Below are 23,360 nucleotides of genomic sequence, written 5' to 3' on the forward strand. Positions count from 1 at the left end.
CTTTCAGTAGGAGTAATACAGCTAACTCCGGCTGTCTAGGCATCTCTAATTCCCTGACGCAATAGTACCAGAAGCATACAAGCTCTGAAACCCTCGCAGTGGCTATCTGCCCATACGGGTTAACGTAGACACTGCTTTCCAAGAAGGATTTTTAGTTGTTATTTTTTTTTCTTATTTTCTGCAAATCCATGTTGTTGTTTGTTTTTAAGTAATCGGACCTTTAAGATATTTTACAGTAAAAAAAGTAAAATAAGTATAAAAAGTCATTGCATTTATTAAATCATGTAAAATAAAAATAATATTTGAGTCGGCCATCATCACGATGTGTGAAATGTGTGTAATGCCGACATGTTCCATAAGCATTTATTGGCAACATAAAAAGGCATACACGAATCGATCTGTTACCTATCCAGTCGTTACATCTCCCAGACGTTACGCCCCTAGTCTTTACACCCTCTAAGCCTATCTATTATATGAGTACATTAAAGTCTTACGTAAGCGTCTAAATGTCTATATAATATATTCTACAATAGTATATGCATACATCATACATATCGAGTACAGAATTATTAAAACGCGGCAATAAGTTTGTTCACGAAAAAGTATGCCAGATTTATTTGACATTTTTATAAGTTTATATAATAGTTTCCGTTAATTTTTGTAATACTCCAACGGACAATAGAATTCGTGCAAGTATCAAGACTTTATTTGAAGCATTATTGATGGTTAACGAGTCATTTTGTGTTAATCTCATTCAAAAAATATGTCGATACCAAGGGCTAAATGAGGCAAGGGAGACGTGGATGTGTTGGTAGTGTTAAAAAAAACATCCATTCCAGTATATAAGCTTTGCAGGAAGCGTCATTGACTTTATAATTAACGTTTTATTTTTGTTTTAAGTCGGACATGCGGAAGACGGACGGACATGCCAATCAATTAATGCCTCCATACGCACATAAACGTTAAACCATTATGCAATGTTAATGCGATATGCTTCGTTATGCTTAATGGCACTCTTTGCAAATATTTCAAATGTAGAAACAACCCTACATATGAACCGTTATTACTCGGACACTCAAAATTTTCGGACACCCCCTTTTGGCCAAAATAATTATTTTTCTTGACTCGAAATTTTCGGATATACGGGTTTTCGTCAATTTTAATGCCTCTAATTTTTCGGACAGTACATTTGACAGCGCTATTGTACCAGATTTCTTCCCTGTTTTCGCTTATGGTGTCACTTCCATTATACTTTTTGTTAGCGGATTTAGGTCATTAAACCTAGCAGGTGAATGCGTTAGGGTAATGGCCATATCGATTGCATAATTGGGTACATAACCATGTATGTGGGTAAGAAGCAATGGTTTCACTCCATAGAGAGATAACCGTGACAAATAATAAACGCTCCAGAACGTAATGCATTCCTTTTACTATACAAACAATTAATTGAAGGTGTTACGACTGACGAACAAAAAAAGAATTCATAGTTTTTTATGTAAGTGCATTAACTACCCGTTCATACTAGGGTATCGGTAAATCAAAAGCTCATCTTTGAACCCGTTCGTCAAAAAAGAGCATTGGAGTAACTTTCTGTAAAAAGAGCATGAGCAATTATTTTTAATATAAAGTGCACATATATGTAAAAGAAAATTATACTATACGGCGTGTTATTTAACAAACCCGCATCCGATATCGTCTATGCAATCTATTTAATTTGTGCCTAAATGTTCGGACACCCGTTTTTTGTGTGTGTTTTTTTAGTATCTTAATTTTCGGACACCATTTAGTACACTGTTGGTAAACGCAAAAAAAACATGAGTTTTTATTGTTATGCCCCCCTCATGCATATACTCTCCGCTTTGTACGTAAGATTTCTAATATGGTTGCAACTTTAAATTATATGCAGTTTCTTTGAAAGATCGACATATTGTCTTTTGATTACAAATATAACATTTTCAAAGAAATGTTTCGTTAAAGTGCATAGTCTTATGAATTTACGATCCCAACAATAAAATGCAATTATAGTGTAAACATGCGCATGTTTGCAGGTTGTTCCTATCCAGTGATTTCTCGGGGAGCAATTGATCTTTCGTTAGAAGCATGCAATTTTGATTGTTGTGCAATAGATATGTCAACTGCCATACACATGGATCAAAACACATTAGCAGGTCGTATTCGTTCGTTCTTTGTTCGTTGAGTAACTGTCTGAATTTTAACTTCCCATTACTATAACTAAATGCATTATTGAGTGTTCATTAGTTTTACTGTGATTCTTCAGTATGCATTGCTTACATTTTTCAACAATGAGTTTACTATGAAAGAACTTTTCTCGAATAGGTTTCAAAAAAAAAGGTTTTCAAAAACAATTGCATTCATTATTTATTACAATTACCGCGTGAATACAATGAGCGTGCATTTTGAATTCAACCAACAATGACGTTATTGGAGCCGCCATTCTGCCCGACCAGATACCCGGAGGACGTCGAGAAACAACAGTGAATAGCAAAGTTCGAGCTCCACTGCCCTTGCACTCGAACCCACACTCGGTCGCCTTCCAAGAGTGGTGTTATAACGAAATTGCTGGTTGAATCGAAAGACGAGGATCCACCGGAATACATTTCTGTAAAAATCGATATCAGCAAACTTGTTGCCCAAAGCACCCAATCAGTATTCAATGAATACGATAACTGAGGCAGTAAAACATGCTTACCGGGTACTTAAATATATCAAAAACATATAAATACAAAAATAAACATACTCCTTGTCAGTTTATTTAAGAAGAGACATTGATTATAAATTTTAAAACAAGAAATGTGTTTGTCAGAAACACAATGCCCCCTACTGCGCCGCTTTGAAGCCATATATTTGACCTTTGATCTTGAAGGATGACCTTGACCTTGACCGTTCACCACTCAAAATATGCAGCTCTATGAGATGCACCTGCATGCCAAATATCAAGTTGCTATCTTCAATATTGCAAAAGTTATGACCAAGGTTAAAGTTTAGTGACAGACACACAGAATGACAGACAGACAGGCCCAAAAACAATATACCCCCGATCATTCGATCCGGTGGCATAAAAACTGGGCTCGTTTATTACCGACAAGTTGGCTTCATTTCAAACTATTTCCGTTTCAATATAATCTCGATTTGTGGAGGAACCAGCTTCGTGCATGATGTTGGAAAAGAACGCGTAAATGCCGTCAAACGGTGCCGTAAAGACGCTCGAAGTGTTGTCAAATCCGTCTCCATAGTTACTTATCACCTTGCTGAATACTTCAGTGTCATAGTGGTTTAGGCCGCTAATATGGTCGGGAATTCGAGCCTAAAATCCGACAAATTCGTATGGTGCATGACGCCTAAAACAAACGAAAAACAATTTACCGGTAACTTTGTCTATTTCGTTTCGAAAATAAACAAAACATATCTCTCCAAATGTCTTTGCAAATATTCGAATACTCTGAATGTGAGACATGCACAGTTTTAACTTTAAAATAAAATTTCGATTTTCAACGCAATCGTTTGTGATGAAAATAGTCCTTTATTATTGATTAGTAAATATAAATAAATATAGCGAAAGAAAAAGCTCTTACAATCCTTTAGTTTTCTTCGATTTCAAATCCGCCAGTTCGTTTCTTAGTTCTTTGTTTTCCTTTTCCAGTGACAAGAGGCGATTTTCTATACCTGTCACTTTCCTTAAGATCGCGTTGACTGGTGAATCAGACGAATCATTTGCATCGGCTAAATCACAAGCAATCCAAACCAAGAAGGTGTAAAATAGAATTATAAAGCCTATGGACTTGATCGTTAACCCGCAGAGTGTGACAATAAATATGCATTATAAAGGGACTTAATTATTTCCTTATCATTGCTTCATTGTATCTATTGTAGACGAATATGCACTTACCCGAAATGTCACTAAATGAGATCTTACGCCATGCCTTATCTTTGAAATACTGACCTATTTCATGGACCTATACAGTCCCTGCCTATTACAACCAAGAGCAATACACTTTAAAGTATTTTGTATTGCAGCTCAATATATGTATGTATGGGTAAATGCATATGTCATTTTGGTTAAATTTTTTGTATTAATGCTTAAACCCATATCTTCAAGTCTTTTTATTTTTTATTTGTATATGTAAATAACGCGTATAACTCTCAACTGTGTTCCTTAGTTACGTAACGCATGTTTGCAATATACATGTTCGAACAGAGATGTAATGATATATAAGTGATACATATTGGGTTCGAAACGTTTGTGGTACGAATGGAACATTGGTTGTATTATATGTACATGCGGATTTAGTTCATAGTCATCGGCGATTACCTTAAAATAAATAAACGCGATAACAATAATTGCGGTATATGCTACCGCTTTCAATGCAAAATTATATCTTCTGTGAATATTTATTGACTGCTACAATAAATTGTTTGAAACCACCGTTTATTTCATATTCATTTTCATGTATCAGTAACATCACTCGTGAACGCGATATACCCATTTCGAGACTAACTCAATGGGCTCGAACCATCTTGTCCTCAGGATTCATTTTCAATCAACATAAATAAATAATGTGGTATCCGTGTGAATTATCGCCTCTTTGACAGTAGTCATCGACGATAATATGAAAATTCCCTATATGCTTATTACTTTAAAATCAAATCGAAGCTTAATACATTTGTATTTGATTCTACAGAACTATGTACCTAATTGACCAATTGACAACATGAAACGAATTTTAAAACAAATGTTATGCGTAAAAATGCAATTTATTTTTTGCTTTCGAATCAAACAGTCGGCTGAGTCGTCATCTCTGTATTATATCTATAAACAACATTCAACGTTCAACTACCGTGTTCAAATATAATCGATCTTGTGTTTTCCCCAATGCTGAATATAAAAAAAATGTCATTACAGCTTACAATACTTAACGTGTGCGATTATCTTCCTTTTAATAATAAAACCAAACTTCCTTTTGATTTCACAGCCAGGGTGTGACGCACTCGACAAGCTGCCATAAGTTTAACAAATATTTAATCAGGTGTTGTTTAAAAGATGTTGTGATAAAAAGCTGAAACAGTTGTCGTGTAACATATTTTCCCTATGAATTTTTTTTGCGTTTCATTTATTGTGGGATTTGGATTTTCATCATTACAGAAATTGATATAAACAAACACCACTGACTTAGAACAATATACTTTTTTTAATATGCAGTTGAAAGTAAGTATACTTTTTGAATCGTTTTGAGATACACTTTTTTTAAATTTTTTGTTGTAATATATAAAATGAAAAAAAAAACGCCCATACTTGTATTGTAGTAACCATTTTTTAAATAATTGGTTGAGCTGTCAAGACTCGTGATATGACAGATGCACATACGTCATCAATAAAAAATAATTCTTAGTTTTTGCAGTTATAATGGATGTAAAATACATGTAATAATAATAATTATGATTAACACAATTATATACGGTACATTTTTTCTTATTTTTTAAATACCATTAAATAAATTGTCTCAAAACATTAATATTTGTAATAATTTTAATATCAAAATGAAATGAGTTCGGGCGCTTAGGAGCAAAAGCAGATGCGTTACCACTGCACAACGCATGCATTGATCTCAAATAATTGTTTAAACGCATTGTCGGTAATTCACGTTTTGCTTTAGTACCGATGAAACGGATTGTGGACGTTTTATTATTGTATCACTAAAAGATCACATAGTGTTCATATTTCAATGACGTTATTATAAACTGTGAACAAGTCCCTTTAAAATTTAAATAATAATATTACTAATTCTAAAATACGCTATACTGCCGTGAGTCTTGCAATTAAAATGTACAATGAGGTTGGGATTTATGCTGATTTCGGATCAAATAGTTATACTTCATACTGAATGACACTGGCCGCTTTATTTTTAGTAATAACTTATGTATAGTTTAAACATCTATTGACATTCAACTTTGTCTTCCCGTTTGCAAATTTATTATGGATATTACAACTGCAGTAACAAACAAATACATCTTGAGGATAGCTTTGTAATGTACGTCATTTCCTGGTCTATTTTCATTGGTCAAAAAATTTAAACAGAAATGAGGGGAAAATACAAGTCCTAATTAAAAACAACGATTTCTTTTATTTCAACATGACAAAGGTTTGTAGATAAATAAACGTGTAAAAGTATTTTTATTTATAAACGTTCAGATATATAAAAAAATGATAGTTTTTTTGGTTATCTTTTAGTCTCATTCAGCAAGTGTCTCTGTTTTGATATTTAGAAAATGTCGCGAAAACATGTAATTTAAAATGTCAACCAGCATTTTATCAATACGGATCCTGAAACCGCTTAATGTTTAAAATATCTAGAAATTGTGTGCATTTTTTTAAATCGTAAAGTACAGTTTTTCCTGAAAGTGTAAATCTTTGATTTTAAAATGAGTTTAGATTTATTTATTTCGTGACTGCATACATGTAACATTTACAAAGTTTTGGAGCATATTTGGGTTAAGGGGTAAGTTAGCTAAAAAAACTTCAGCGTACAGTTTATATAGTATTGACATACCTGTACGCTGAAGCCAACCCCATATCGAAAGTCAACCAGAGTCGTAACATATTTATGTCACGTTATAAATCAAAGAATGCTCATTTTCTTGGATACATTTGTACATATATTGTAGTTCTGGCTACCATAACTTTAAATGTCGCTTTTTATGATTTTTGACTGGCGCGACTTTATAGTTATGGACCAATCCCATTAGGAAAGTTAACCAGAAATTCCTGAAAAGTTGACAGTTAACAAAGACCGGTCCAAAACAGCTTTTAAATGCAGTTATTGGCCCAAATCAACCACTTGATCGGAAAGATTGACATTTTTCACATTTCACTGATATATTCTTTCACAAAATACTATCTTAAACATTTAAAATTTATCTATTCTGCTTTAACATATCGAGAAAAACAGCGATGTGACTAGTCAAAATAATAAGACATAATCTACCGATTACGTCTAAATGCCTAACGTCGTTTTCTTATAGCAAATTGATTTCAACTTAAACTTCAGTTTTTCTCGTTAAATCTTTGCTAATGCATAAAATTATCATTAATTAGACATAAATGTGAGCGATTAAACAAATTCATATGCCTACGCCATTTTTCAGAAAAATAGTACAGTGCATTATGGGACACAGCTTTCATTTGACGAGCGAATTTAAATTTAGATTGAATGCAATACCATACATGTACAAAGTAATGCTTTATTGCGTCATATGCAGCATGTAAAAAAAACGTGCTTTCCGTGGACTTTCTGATAACGGGCAAAAATTTAAGTGAATCTCTGTTAACAATTACACTGCGTTAGCATGTAAATAAATCGTCAGGATTTTTTAATTTACTTTTTGTATACGTACTGAAACATTAAACATACACAAAGATCTTTTTATGTATCAAGCTTGTGTAGCATATAATAAACGATAACACACTTACACAGCCATAGTTTATACAATGAAATACAATACACGATAAATATAAAACATAAACAGGTAATCGTTTTAAATAACTTTAATTTGATAATTATTACGCTTGCACTTACCTTATTGAAATTAGCGCACCCAACCGCTCTGATAGGGAATACATGTAATAAACACGGACTCGCGAGTTTTCACACCTTTATTGACATTACCCAACAGATTAACACCAATTAGCTGTCGAGTGTCGTTTAACCTCTAATCGATTAAAATCAGTTAAACGAACAGATAAAGCAATCAAGCTTCTTTGAATTTTCTTAAAATACAAGTAGTTGCATAACATGGATTTGAATCAGAAATGGAAGGTTGGAGAAAAAACGGGATCCAAGCACCCGCAGTGCCTTCCCCAGGAATTTTTTCAGGCGCCCCGGGGTGGGTTCGGGAGGGGTGTCCCCTCACGACGTTTTTTTTTTAATTTAACGTGTCAATTCACGTTCTGTGGTGCGTTATAACTCAAAGAAAAACAGCGTCAAAAGACGTCATTTGGTGCGCTATGACTCTTCAAAAAAATCCCCCAGTCATTTAAAAATATATTTTTTTATATTGTTTAATTGTTTTAAAACTTTTCCGCACAGATAGTAAAATCCCGACTCGAACGATTCCCCAATACATCCGTTTCAACCCGACTATTACTGTATACTTACTATTTTTCAAGTTTCTATTTATTACCCGATAATCCCGTTTATTCCGTTTTTATCAATCTCTTTCTGGTAAATATTTACGATAAAAGCTTTCAGTTATTTCTTTAACACAAACCTTGCCATTTTTTAAGTGACTATTTATAGATTTGATGAAATATTGCCTCTGAATATGCGTCAATCCCCTGACCTGGTGTGGGCTTGTTAAAACGCTCAATACACGCCATTTGTATGCAATAGACGCGACGTTGTACATGCTGCATAATTTTCGCGCTCTTTTTAATTGAGAAAAAGATTCGACACAAAATAAATTTGCACTGCTAATTTGAAGCAAAAATATTTAACGTTGCGGTAACATTTACATTCGGAAGTGTGTTTCGGATTAAAAAAGCGTTAACATCGACTTACGGGAATGGGTTTCGGATTACAAATTTAATTATTCCCATTTGAGATTTCAACAAATATTAACCGTTGCGTTATAAATTCAACGATAATTTGTTTAAACACTTTACGAGTCGAATAAATGTTTTGACGGAATTATGCATGAAATTCACGTTGTCCACGAGGATATTCTAACTATCGATTATCGGACGAAACATTTGCAAGTGTGCGTAATTAATTCAACGAAAATTTGTTAAAGCGCATTACGTGTCGAATAAATGTCAGAAAAACGAGGTGAATCAGTTCTATAAATGGACATGTTGAAATATACATGTACTGGAATTAAATAAATTGTTATCACATAATTGTAACCGGGAGTCATTTGCACAACTTACTCCAGGGTTTTCCCTTCCTTTTATTTGAACAGGCCAAATAAAAATTTGAACCGGCCAAGCAAGGCACTCCTGCTAGGGGGGTTCGGGGGCATGCCCCCCCCGAAAAATTTTGAAAATCTAGACGCAAAATGGTGCATTTTGGGGGGGGTTTGGACAGAAATTTTAGAGATGAAAATTACTTGTTTTTTTGTGTATCACTTATGGAATTTTTCTAATTTTTTAAAAAATTTGTGAGGGGAGTGCCAAATAATTATACTGTGCATAGTGTGCGATGAATTTTGAAACAAAAATAAACATTTATTTCTCATCAAGGGGTCGGGTTTGAACACGTGTATTTGGCTAACACAGCATTGCAAACTTTATTCAACTAAAAGTATTGTTTGAATAATTTCTTTCATGCATTTTCATCGAGATTTTCATCAATACAAACCTTTCTGACGTTTTGAAGGCGCTGTCACACTGAAAAAATCTCTCAGGGTTCGTTTCATTTTGAGAAAACCATGTGGTTACGATTTTTGTAGTTATTTGCGTACTCAAAATAATCAGCCAATGAGAAGCGCCGTTTTGTAGTTATTTGCGTACTCAAAATAATCAGCCAATGAGAAGCGCCGTTATAAATTATACTTGTTCGGTAAAACGTACACACGGAAGTATAAAGAACATAAACAAAACGATGTTAAATCGATGTTTTGGCTTGTTTAATTTCGTCTTTTCTTAACTTTAACAATTACATCGATCAAAGTTGCAAAACCTCTCATTATTTTTTTTTGTTACCAGCATTTGAACCGGCCAGAAAATCGATTGAACCGGTCAATTTGGCCGGCGGCCGGTTCTTAGGGAAAACTCTGTTACTCGCTATAATAATTAATTGGTTACCACTTGCAATTAATTTCTCATATTAATTATGAGTCATAGGTAACACTTGTTTACAGTAAAAAGGTGTGATGATGATGCCCGAAACCGTCTTTAATGTTCTGTACTGTACTTATTACCGGTTTTATATTACTCAAATGGTACAACTTCTTGCTAATCAAGCTGCGATAAACTCTTCCTTCATGCCCGACGTCAATCAAAAATAATGGTCGATAGTTAACCCCGCCCTCATAAGCATTCGCGTAACCGATTGGACGATGAACTTCACAGTTTGACGACTGGAAAGTTACCAGATACATCCTTGTCAGCATTTAAATGACCGTGTAATGTGGCAAGAATAATCGATACGCGCGTCATGCTATTCTCTTATCAGTGGATTATCCATTACCCCATGTGGTGTTTATGGCGATTACTTGTGAAAGTAGGTACCGAGTGCTCTTTTAAAACAGGGAATATTGATACACTGATAGGGAAACCTTGATTTTTTTTGACAATCTACACTTTCTTTTACTGAAGAATACACTGATCGGAAAATTTCAGGCGCCCCGGGGACTCTGATTTCGAAATTCAAGCGCCCCGGCCTGCGGAAGACCCTGACCCGTCGCGTTATATTGGACACAGCGTTATAACGGACCGCACTATATTAGAGTTACAGTGTACTGAACATTTACCATGGTCTAATATAGCCATTATACGCATCTTTTGGCGATTTAAAAACCTGAAAATTATAAAGCGTTGCAGCGCAAAACGATTGAATAATTTGGAGAATTCTGTTTTTGTCGTTTAATTTTATGAAACTACGAAGATTGCTTATATAAAGTTTAAAATAGGTCGCTTATACATACTTGGCAGGATGGCCGAGCGGTCTAATTGTTTTTTACTCCAGGACTCCGGGGTCACGGGTTCGAGCCCTGATGCCGGCTACTTTTTTTCCCTATTTTTAAATTTTATCCTTGATTGTTTACTGGAGCTTTTTAGATCCAATGTTTATATTTATCAATATAAAGCATTTAATGACAAACTTCAAAACATGCCAGAAATCTGTGAAAAGGCCCCTTTAATAAAACATTTTTTTAAAGAATATATGGTAGGTGTTTATTTCGATCTAATACGCCATATGAGGCCCACGAGAACAACATTTTTCACAAATGGGGGGGAATTGATCAAGTACCATTTATATGTTTTCATTTTCGTTTTAATGTTTATTTGTTTTAACTTCTACATTACTTAAAACAGTCAAGTCAGTGAAATACCATTGTAACTGCTGTTAAATATAACTGCACTTTCCATAGTATATTGCTGACTTAAATAAAAACAAAGGATTATGAAAATAATTGTTCACATGATATTTCTGTATCATTTAAAACAATAAAAAAAAAATACTGATTGTCTATCATGATATGATACGAATGATGATATGATATTAAAACCTAAGTCATGTAAGTGTCTTAATTAATGTATAGAATTAAGTTTTTACATTCCAGTATCAAAGGACAATTTTCTGAAAATTCTCCTCTGCTTTTTTGTTTTGAATTCTTGGAGGACCTTTGCAGCATCAAAACTTCTCAAAGGGGGTCCCTCAATGCTAATAGTCATCAGTGTCTGCAGGGATGATTCATTCAGCCTGTTTCTATGGGCAGTTTTGATGTTGTTTTGGCATGAAAAGCCACGTTCACAAATGGCTGTCTGCACAGGCAAAGTCAAAGCAATGGAGGCAAGTTTGAGTAAATTTTGGAATTGTTCCTTGTGACATTCAAAGATTATTTTCCACAGGATAGCAAGCTTATCCCTTGGGTACCTTTGCTGAAGTACTAGTGGCTTGAGTAAAGAATACTCAGCTCTGGTTGCTTTCGCATCTACAATTTCAGGGACCTCAGGAACACCTCTTGGTTTGCTGTAATAGTCCAGTAAGACGTCCAGTTTGTCGGATCCATAGGCATCTATCTGTGATGTAGGAACAAATGATAGGTCTCTCATAGCCAGAGCATCAAACGCGGAAACAACAGAAATGCTGTCATCTGGAAACCTCTTTTTCATGTTTTCTATTAAGTTATTAATAAATGTCTGCATTGCTGATTCAACCAGTTGTTCCTGTTGTGTTTTGTAGCTTAACCCATGATCAAACAATGTATCACCCTTCAACCAGCGATTTTCCTTGTCCAATTGGGAAAAGTACCCGTACCGGTCCGATTGGGAAAAATTGAGTCGTGAAAACCTCAAAATTGGGAAAAATCGAGTCGTGAAATCCTGAAATTGGGAAAATCGCGTCGTGAAGTTTGGGTCTTATTGAATACATCATACAGTTCATACTTAATTGAACATACCCATTTAAATAATCATTTGCAGGCATGCCTTAATGACCATTAAGTTATAAAGTTTATATAAATAACAAAATATTATAAAGAACACACCAAATCAATTACTAGTTGTTTTAATCTCTTTTAAAGCAATGTCTCTCTCTTTCATTTTTGTGAAAATTTCAACAATCTTTGATGTTTGATCATCACTCAGTTGCTTGCATCCCTCCCTGCACAGCATCATTATTGCTGTCAATGTGTCCTGTGATAGATGGTTCCGATTGGTTTTTTGGCATAATATTTCGAGGGTTTGGCGCAAAACTATTGTAACTCAGATTTTTAAAATTTTACAGGAGATCGAAAAAACATCCTTGTTTCCCTAATTTTCACTTCCTGATAAAAACCAGGCTAAAACTTGTAGCAAATAACTTTATTTAAACATTACAGTTAACAATTTGTTTAGATATTGATTCATTTAAATGTATTTGATGAATATCAAGATACAATACTGTTGCGCTAAAATTAGAAAACTTAAGCCAAAATATTTAGGTGCAAAACTATTGTATCTGAAGATACATTACTTTTGCACTAAGTTTTTATCTAAAATTGATGGTTTTGCAATATCCAAGAAACATTGTAACTAAAGGATGATTTTTAATGGACATGCCCTTTTGTTTATAACCTTAATTTTATAATGAAATTATAAAGAAGGGAATAAATCTTTCAATGACATTAAATTAAGCATACTTCAATGGACATTTGGTTTCATTCACCTGTAGAAAACACAAACCATGACTGGCCATGTACTTACAACTGAAAAGACTGGTACCTTACAAAATAAAACAGGTGTCTAGTATCAGGGTACTAGCTGGAATCACAAGCAAAAAGACATTTAACTTCAATCAACAGTTTATTGAACTGAAATAATGTAAACAGTATCAGGATAGTGTTTCATGTTACTAACCAGGGGTCACTTTCACAAAGCCTTCTCTCTTATCTTAAAACTAGAACTAGGAACTGGCATTCATCAGAAGTACATGTAACTAAAATAGTAAGGAATAACTGAGCCATGCTGTGCAAAAACCAACCTTTGGTGTTTGAGACCAGCATGAATTCAGATGAGCATGCGTATCCGCGCAATCTCATGGGATCCATGATGTTAACTTTCAGACCTTATAAGTGTTGCAGAAGCTTTGAGTAAAAAGCATGGATCCTGATGAGACTGCACCAATGCACAGGCTCATCTTGATCCAAAAGCCAAAGGTTGGTTTTCCCACAGCACGTCTCAAATATACAATTAGTACTTATAAAGCATTTGAGGGGACTGAACTCTAGATTGTCTAAGGCAAACAAAATATTATAAGGTTTTAAACTATTATTTCAAAACTAAGTGAATGACTATATTTTTGTCACAAAAACAAAACAAGTAACCCTATTTGCCACAGTTATTTACATTTACTTTATCTTTGAAACAAGTACCAGCAAACATAATTGCATCTGTGGTGCAGTCCAAGTTAGAATCCAGCTTGAAACTGTTTTTTTCTTTTCTCTTTTTTGTCTAATATAGCCATTTCAGGGCTGATCTTTAATTCAAACTAAAGTATTTTTGGCATAAATCAGAAGTTCAGCCACCTTAAATAGAGCAATTATCATATATATTATGCAAACAAGCTTGATATATCATGAAGGACAATTGAACAACAACATTATTTCATGAAATCATATAGCTTTGTACATAAAGAATATTTTGAAGATAAAATTTATGTCATCAAGAGAACGCCCAGATGCAATATTTTCAGGAGGAGCAAAGCCATGAGTGAAAATGTAATGTCTGGTGCTCATGAGATTTAATTAATTTAAAGCTTCCTTCGAAATAAACAATTTTTTTTATGCTATTTGCTTGACAACAGTAAGCATAAAATAAATGATTGTATTACAATAATTTTATCATTGATACAATGTGACATAACAGTTGCAAGTGAAAATAAACACTCAAGTCTTGACATGACACTGTATGTTTAATGTTTAGGTCCATATCTTCATTATAAACAAACATAACAAAAATTCCAAAACATTAACATTGTCGTTAATGCTAATATCCAAACATTACTTCATCAGTAACTTTCACGCACTATTTTCATGGGGGAGGAGAAAGAAGAATGTATGGTGGACACTAGGAATAATATGAGCTTTGCAAAGCATTAATAGGTCCCTGTATTTTTCCCATTTCAATTTGATTGGGGCACTCCTTAGGATCTGCAATTTAATTCCTGATGTGTCAACAGAATCCCCCTTTGAATTTCTTGGTCTTTGCATCAGATTTAACTCATGAACCGGACCAGCATAATCGTACTGATAAAACACCATGTCTGGTTGCTCTGCATGCATTTTAAGTGTTTTGACAGAACTAATGAACAGTCTATTTCTGTTTGAGTTAAGATCAAAATTTTTAATGTTGGAAGAAAGGGTCCTAAAATCATAGAAGTCCTTTTGCCCCATTTCCTTAACATGGTACGGCTGGTTATGTCTTGCTGATCTTATTACTGCTGCCCACTGCCCTGGAGTATATACAGAAATAAACCTACTAGCTCTCTCTACAGAGGCATGTATAGAGTCGTTCTCGTTTTGAGAATGACCCTTTTCTAGGTATTTATGATGTATGGACTCAAGATCAAATTTTTGCATGGCAAACCAAAGCATAGTGGTATAATACCTATTCTTGTTTTGAGAGAAACAGTTGTCACTATAAAACACAAACTTTTTTTTCGAGTTTGGCTTTGAAGTCATAGTTTTGATAAAGTGGTAAACGCATGATGCAATCTCAGACGCTCCACGGCTAGCAACTGTTTCGTCCCATACATAGCAATAACCATTTGAGGTTCCAATATCATATATGGAGAGGTTGTATGTGTTTAATCTACGTTTATAATAGAGGGATGACTCGAAACCTTTTGGAGTTAGCAATACCTCCTCTAAATCAAAACAAGCACATATAAACTCTGGGTCTATTTTAGATTTGGCTGTTTCCTTGTCAGATTCTTTGTTCACACGTGCAGCTGTTTTGTTTCTTATATGCTGCTCATAACTCTCTAACTGGGCATTTTTTTCAGCAACAGAGGCATTTTTGTATTTTGTGCATGTATCACACTGGTCTTTAATGGGACGGTGAAATCCAATATTATACTCTGTATCAAAAACAGACCTATAATATGACATTTTAACAGGCTCGAGATCTTGTTCGGAACACTTTTCAACATATAACTGATACATTTTTGAAAGCGTTAATTCTGCTGAAACATATTGTTTCCGTGAATCCTTACGGCAATAGTGACTACACACTGTGGGGAAGGACTCAATGTGAGACTTTACAAAATTTCGTGTTTCAGGTGAAATACGTTTTGGTCTATTTAGATGCTTTCCCCTACTATCTGGAGTGCAAATACCAATAGAACTGTTTTTTTTTACTGCTGTTTGAACCATTTGGTCAGAAATATCAAGAGTATGCAAAAAAAAGGTTTTACAAACCCTAACAATAGTTTCACCTGATGGTAAAGACCATTTAAAGCTTCTTGTCCTCCTAGTGTTTGAGGAAGTTTTGCATTTTGTGTTTGAACATTTCGAGTATTTTAGTAGAAATTGCCTTTGAAGGTTTACGTCACTAAGCCCCCAATAAGTGTGGAATATATTGCTACGCACTTCTTGAGATATTGTATTGCTGCATTTAAACCTGCATTTAGTTCCGCATGGCTCTTTCATTTTTCTCCCCTTACATAAAACCCCTCTCACTGAAATATAGCTCTCACCCCTATTTCTCCTGTACTTTCTAGTATTTCTTTCCCATTTTTCCTCATCTCTTACACGTTTTCTACCCCTACATGCTTTAATTGGGTTGGCAGAGGTACTGCCCAATAATAGCTCAGCAGTGAACATTTCCTCTTGCTCATTAAACTCCCCACCCTCACATTCTACTCTTACATTTTCACTTTCACATTCTGCACTCTCACGATTTCTACACTGTTCACCTTCATTTCTAAATTCACCACTTTCAGTTTCCTTCCTTATATTTTCATGCTGGACATGCTCGATTTCACCTATGATCTCACTTAAAACTTCTGCAATTATTTCTTCACCTACTTTAGCATCAAAACCCTGAACCCCTACACTAACAAAATTCTTATCTGTATCTTTACTCTTTGTTACTTTGAATTTCTTTTTCTTACTTTTAACCTTTGTTTTCATTTTTCGTGTCGATGATGTATTGCTATCTTCAGAGGAATAATTTGAATCTTTCAAAATTTCTGTTTCATTTTTAGACAACTTATACTCAGAACCCGAGCTACATATATCTGAAAATGAATCTGACAAATTTTCATTGCATGCTTTATATTCTGGTAATTCATTTTTATGTCTTCTAAGTTCAGATAAAGGGATGTTGTCTGAATCATCAGTTGCAGAGTCTTCTAAGGATATGTTATTGTCTGAACTACTTTGTTGAAGCTTATTTATCTCTTCTTCTAAAATATAAAGTTTGCAAGTTTCATCTGCACTACTAAAGTCCGAAAAACCTTCAAAATCACTCTCACTTGACTCGCTGAAAATGTGTTCCCTAAGCGAGACATGGGTTACTTCAAATGGTCTGTCATAGTTGTCTGCGAAGAGGGTTGTTGATAACTTCTGAATGAAAGAGCACAGATTTTCAATTGTGCTGTGAAATGTTAATACAGCTGTGCCATCTGGGCAGGATAAACCCTCAGCGTTTCTACTATGTGCATCAAACACACTATATCCATTGCTCAGCTTTATTACAGCCATTGTGTAACAATCAATGGTTACGAAACAATACTATTTCAAAACGACAAGACTGTCATGTAAAGTTGCGAATGGTGGTTCAGATACATTTCTAAAAATTGAACCACTGAATGTCTTCTCAACGTGAAATGTATCTGTTGGTAGCTCTGAAATGAGAAGGTTTGCTTCGTTTTTAAGACTTATGGAGCAATAAACTGAATCACCACTGCTCAAAATTGTGTCCAGGTCAGTCTGATTCCAGTTTTCAGGGTCTTTATGCTTTGCAAACTGCATAGCCACTAAACTATTTGCTGCACACTGCCTCCCAGCTCCACCATACTTCAAATTTCCTTGGTGGCATGTAGCCTTTACAGACAACATCCTGAAACTCCAAGTAATAATTATCTTATACTTTAGTTAAATGTTGAAAAAGTATGTATTATAGAGAACATTTCCTAATATAGACGATATCCACATTTTTCATCAAGTCGCTAAATAATATATTATTGAATGCGTATGGTGAAATACGCATTAGTTTTAAAGCTTAAATGTTGCATGACCATAGGGAGTGCAATATCCCCATAACTAATAAAAACAAGCAAATTCGTTGAATTGATATCCCCCACCAATCTGCTTCTGGACACAAAAGTGTAATATTTAACTCTAAAAAGAGCATTTTTTCAAGATACAAAGGGCCATAACTCTGTTTATTATCAGATGGTGTACAATGCCATTTGGCGTGCATCATCCTTTTATCCACATAATACTCATACCAAGTTTCAATGAAATCTGCCAAAGCACTTCCAAGATATGGCTCCGGACAGACGGACGGAAAGACGGACGGAGGGACGGACAGACAACGCCAAAACAATATCCCTCTGCCTATGGCAGGGGATAATAAAGCGATTATAAAGAGGACATTTAATAAAATGGTTATATAATGTTTCTGTTGAAAAATGCACTCATTCTTATGATAAGAATGAGTGCATTTTTTAACAAAAACATTATATAACCATTTTATTAAATGTCCTCTGTATATTCACTTTATTTTCTATGCATCATAAATATCTAGTGGAGAATATTTTGAAGACAGTTTAAAATAACATGAATAAAAATATATTTATTGCAACCTAAAATCAAGAATTAATTTGACGTCATGAACGTCACCGCGTTTTGCCTAGTGTAACCTCAAGTAATCAACATGATTGCAGCCTAATGGAAAGCGTAAATAATTTGTTTACACACAGTATATACTCAAATATGGACAATTATTGCATGGTCGATTTGCATTTAAATATTTAGGGACACACATGATGTAGGCATGAAATAAAAATTATTATTATATGATCTAAAGATATACGCATCCCAATCAGGTCAGAATTGCCTCGACTAATATGATATTCTGTCGGTGAATGTCGCAAAATATTCAATAGCTAATTTGTCAATAAATGTACAATATTTCATGAATGGTGATATCCACAAGTGAATTATAGCAATTTCTTAACAAAGATGAAAATAATAAACCTTTATAGAAAGAAACTAAATTTTCTATTTATTACATAATTTTGCTCTTTAAAAGTGTTATGATTTAAAAAAAACTTAATTTTATTTAATAGGATTTCAGAAAATAGTTTCGCAAAAAATCAGTCACAATACAGAAAAATGTGTCACTGAAGAGTAAAAAATATATGGAAAATATGTTTCAATAAAGTGTAAAATAAATTTTTACAGTGAAAATAATACAAAAAGATGTATTCTATTTAAATTTTCATCAATTATTTATATTTCTCAATATATTTCAATATACATTTAATACCAGTAATTCAAACAAATCAAAATGGTGATAATTTGACAAAATGCTGTTATTATTTCTTTTAAAGAGATTGTTGACATTTACTTAAGACGAAAAACAATATCATTTTACAAATTTGGTGAAAATGCCTAACAAAGTTAATTGCTAGCTTATCTATGACCTATACAATTATAACCCTGAAGCTTTGTTTGACGTATCAACCAACAAATTTTAGTTGTTGTGGAAATAAATTTACTATGACTTGACAAAATTATATAATTATGATCATATTTCTTAAAGCATTTTGCACTGAATCTTATTAAATCCAAACAAAAAAGATTATTTTTTTTACTTTAAAGTATTTTTTTTTCTTCAAAAATAATACCATATTGTAATAAAATGCATTAAATTTAAAGTATTCTCATTCTTGATTATTACTAGGGCAAAACGTATGTATAATATGTTTTAACAAGTAATTATTTTACATTTAAACTATCACAATTGCTACAAGTTAGTTTTTAAGATTAATTTCCCCACCCGCACAGTTCAGTTTTTAAAGTTCTTTTACATAATTAAATATCAGCTAAATATAAAATCAAGTTGATTTTTTTGTAAACACCAATATCAAAATATGAAAATTAATTAAACATATAAAAACTTTTTTAAACTTACCTCTATTGAACAGATATTTGAAATTTGCCACCACTTCAACTTTCCAGTCACATGGTAAATAGAGGTCATAAGGTCAAATTTGTTTAAAAAATAAATTTAAAAAGTCTTTTTTTTTCCCTTTTTTTTAAAGGAATGTTTTTTAATGGACTAGAAGTATGGTATAGGGGAAAATGATAAAATAAAAAATATTTTGTTAAAAAATATTATTAAAATTATTGAATTTATTTAATGCAGTGCTATTGTAACTCAAATTACAATAGTGTTGCACTTAAATCACATTGGAAAATGCAGTTAAACTTTGTGCAGTACTATTGTAACTCAAGTTACAATAGTTTTGCACAAAATATATTATGAAAATGCACGCAAATTAATTTGCAAAACTATTGTATCTTGAGTTACAATAGTGTTGCACTAAAAAGGAAAAGATAGTTACCGAGTTTATATGTGCAACACTATGGTATCTATAGATACCATAGTATTGCAATATGACTTTTTGTTTGGATTCAAATATGTTATTGCAACACTAATGTATCTTCAAATACAATAGTGTTGCAATAACATTTTTACATATTTTAGATACAACATTTTTGCAGGATCACTATAAAGTTGTTTTTGTTTATTATATAACTGTCATAATTTTTTTATGGATGCAGGGTATGAAAATATGTACAATTTCAGTGGAAAGTGGTTTTGAGAAAAAATCAGAGTTACAATAGTTTTGCGCCAAACCCTCGATTTGCTATTATGACTCATTTCAAACTACGATAAGGTTACAAACCGACGTAAAACAGTACGCTGGCTGCCTGGCAAAAGAACCGGAAACAGTAACAACTCTATTGATTGAATGCGCTGAATAATAAAACCCGAAATTAATCGAGCGCGTGGTTACACACAACTATACGATTTTCTTTGTTCGCTCGCCGAAAGTTGGTTTTTTACGAAACTTTCTATCGTTTTGAGAAAAAATTCGGATGCTGATTGGGATTTTTCCAGATGCCGATTGGGAATTTGGGAATTTTCGCTCGATTGGGAAAGTACCGTTTTGGGAATTTGGGAATTTTCGTTCGATTGGGAAAGTACCGTTTACCGGTACTTTATAAAGAAGGAGGAAAATCGCTGCTTCAACAGACGTTTGAATTCTTGCTTGTAATGTCCATCATTTGATTTCAGGTACTCTAGTTTTGAAATTGTAGTATCTACAATAGGCTTAATGACAGAAACGTCTAGAGAATCCTTCTGAAACACCAGGTTGAGGGTTGTGATGACTGGTATGATATCCATAAGATACCATGTCATTGCTGGAAACTTATACTGCAGCAGAGACTTTCGAAGACCAGTTGCCTTTGGGTCCTTAGACAATTCAGTGGAATCAAAATAAATGATGAGTGCAGACCAGGACTTGTATATACCTTCTAGTACATTATAAAAGGAAAACCATCTGATATCATGCATCTCTTTCATCTTGATCTGGGGTTGGTCAAATAAATTCTGTATTTCAGCTAGCCTGCTGCTACGAACTGAAGAACTCTTGAAGTAGTAGTACAGGCTTGTAAGAATGGACTTGTACTGTTGCATTACATCTACTTTTGAGGCTGCCTGGCTGGTGCATAGGGCTAACCTGTGTGCAACGCAGTGTATATTAATGAGAAATGGAGACATTCGTTTCAACTGGGCTGCTACACCATTGTTCATGCCAGTCATCACACTGGCTCCGTCCGAGCCCAGGCAAAGAATTTTGTTAGCAGGAATTCCCCTTTCTGCCAATGCAGTTGTCAATTTGTTGGTAATGGTAGTGGCATCTTTTTCACCTATGCTAAAGTTACCAAGAAAATGGGATTTAACATCAAAATCTTTAGAAATAAATCTCACATACAGGATGAGTTTACCAGTGACAGAAATGTCTGTAGACTCATCACTTAATATGGCAACACATAATGCGTCTTTCATCTCATCAAGGATATCAGCCATGAGTGTATCTGCTATGGATTGTTGTATTTCCTGGAATATGACCTGTATGATGCATTCCCACTAACATTCAATTTTGATACATTACTACACCCTTCTTTCTCTAAGAGCTCTAATAAGGATGCATACTTGTCTGTAGCTATGTTCTCTTTGGCTAACCAGTACACTGTGTCAATTGCCGATGTAACTGCTGCATCTTGGTGTGAAATAATATTCATAACAGTCTGTTCTAGCGCATGTTTTCTCTGGGATCGGGCAATAACAGAACGTTTATGATCGGCTGTATCGACGTGTCTTGCCAGTGTTGATGTTCGGAAATTCGTGCAACCAGTCGTGAATGTGTTAGAAAGTTTGTTTTCAATGCAGAAACTGCAAAGCATTTCACCCTTTTCATTTTGAGTTAGCCAGGGCCAGTCATTTTTCCATGAACTTTGGAAATGGGATAGTTTTAATTTTTTCGACGAACTTGGCTCGGATTCGCTGTTTTGTTTCTCATTTGTTTCGGATTCTGGCGTAATGGATTGGGAATCGACACCAACCTCCTTCGCCGATGCCGGTTTTGTAAAAAAATCTGTTATCCGCTTCTTCGACATGATATATGACGTATACAAAAACAATCGTCTGCTTTTCTTCCTTAATCATTCACGAGTCGCATCCCTTTATTTTTTAAACGAAATTTCTTATATTTTAATTAACCCAAGTATCATTTTAAACGAAAATTCTTTAAAGTTTATTAACCCGTGAATCGAAGAGTTAATTCCCTTTGATTTCCGGTGTTTTTCTCAATAAATACGCGAAGCAGAATTTAACAGTTTAAAAAACCCGTAACGGATATCGAGTGCGCGAATTTTCTCGCACACATGCTGCAGATGTGCGCGATCTTTGAAAAAATAGCGCGAATCGCGCAATCGCGCGGTCTAGAATGAACACTGCTCATTATGAGTGAGACATAATAATCATCGAAACATAATACTGATAATCGAATAGTTCATTAAAAGCGAAAAAAGTTTTCGACACTGTATTAATGGACATACACTATACTTAAATCCTTTAGATAATTTACCCTTTCTCGTTCTATCAACCAATTTAACTCTTGTGCATACTCCTTACTCTAAATGCAAATATTATCTTGGTTTGGGGATTTCAATGTTATTTCTGTGATCATGGAGTCTAAGTGCAAGACTTAAAAAAGTATGTTGTTTCGCTTGCGGTTGTTAAAGCCAAAACGGGGCTTCCCAGCTGGCACAGCTGCTGATATTCGGATCTGAATACTTAAACTTATTCAGACCTTATTCTTAACCATTGCGCGTTTTACGATATCGGATTTTAGGCGGGAATACAACTCAGTGAAACTATTCAATTTCTTATACAACATTGAGAATATTAACAGTTATTGATATTAACAATATCAGCGACATCTTTTTAAAGACTAAACACCTTTTCAAGTATCAAATTTAACATGTCAATAAAATATATTAATACCAATAAAGGTTTCATTTGATATTGTTCACATTAAACCTTTAAATGAAAGTGTTGCTTTAACTATTTTCCGTGTCTTAACTTAATAAGCCGCGAATCGTTTGCTAAAAACAGTTAACAAAAAGGGCTATACGTTCTAATTCTTAATGAAATACAAAAATAAGTATAACATAATTAATAACGTCCATAAACACACACGGCAAGATCAAAGTTTTAATGGAAAACTAATATGACATTCCACATAAATTATTATTTTCGTCTAAATCGAATACTATATATAGAGAAACAATGTATTTATAACCGATCAATGAGGTAACATTTTGCAACTTTCAATTTACACAGTGCTATATGGCAACAATATGGAATTTGAACTGTGGTAGTGTTTTAAGGTCTGGACTATCATTACTTGTAAGTTTGTATAAACATTCTTCAAATGCAATTAGTAAAATAATGTTTATTTTTTATGTTAAATAATTTATTGCATGATTATTCTGTGCTGTTATATGAATTTGATGCCGTTAAAGCTTCCGACATGAATTCATTTTGGAACGAT

The 23,360-nt window shown here is 33.9% G+C and overlaps 1 protein-coding gene across 1 annotated transcript in view; it reads left to right on the plus strand.

Annotated features, from left to right (window-relative positions):
• The first annotated feature begins 6,045 nt into the window (after positions 1 to 6,045).
• Positions 6,046 to 23,360, plus strand: part of LOC127852898 (inner centromere protein-like) — a 49,194-nt gene continuing 31,879 nt past the window's right edge. Inside the window, exon 1 of the mRNA XM_052386932.1 lies at positions 6,046 to 6,158. Within this exon, the coding sequence (XP_052242892.1) occupies positions 6,150 to 6,158 (9 nt within the window). The 5' untranslated portion in view covers positions 6,046 to 6,149. The remainder of the gene's footprint in view (positions 6,159 to 23,360) is intronic.

Source organism: Dreissena polymorpha, chromosome 12, assembly GCF_020536995.1.
Source record: "Dreissena polymorpha isolate Duluth1 chromosome 12, UMN_Dpol_1.0, whole genome shotgun sequence".
NCBI classification, from domain to species: domain Eukaryota; kingdom Metazoa; phylum Mollusca; class Bivalvia; order Myida; family Dreissenidae; genus Dreissena; species Dreissena polymorpha.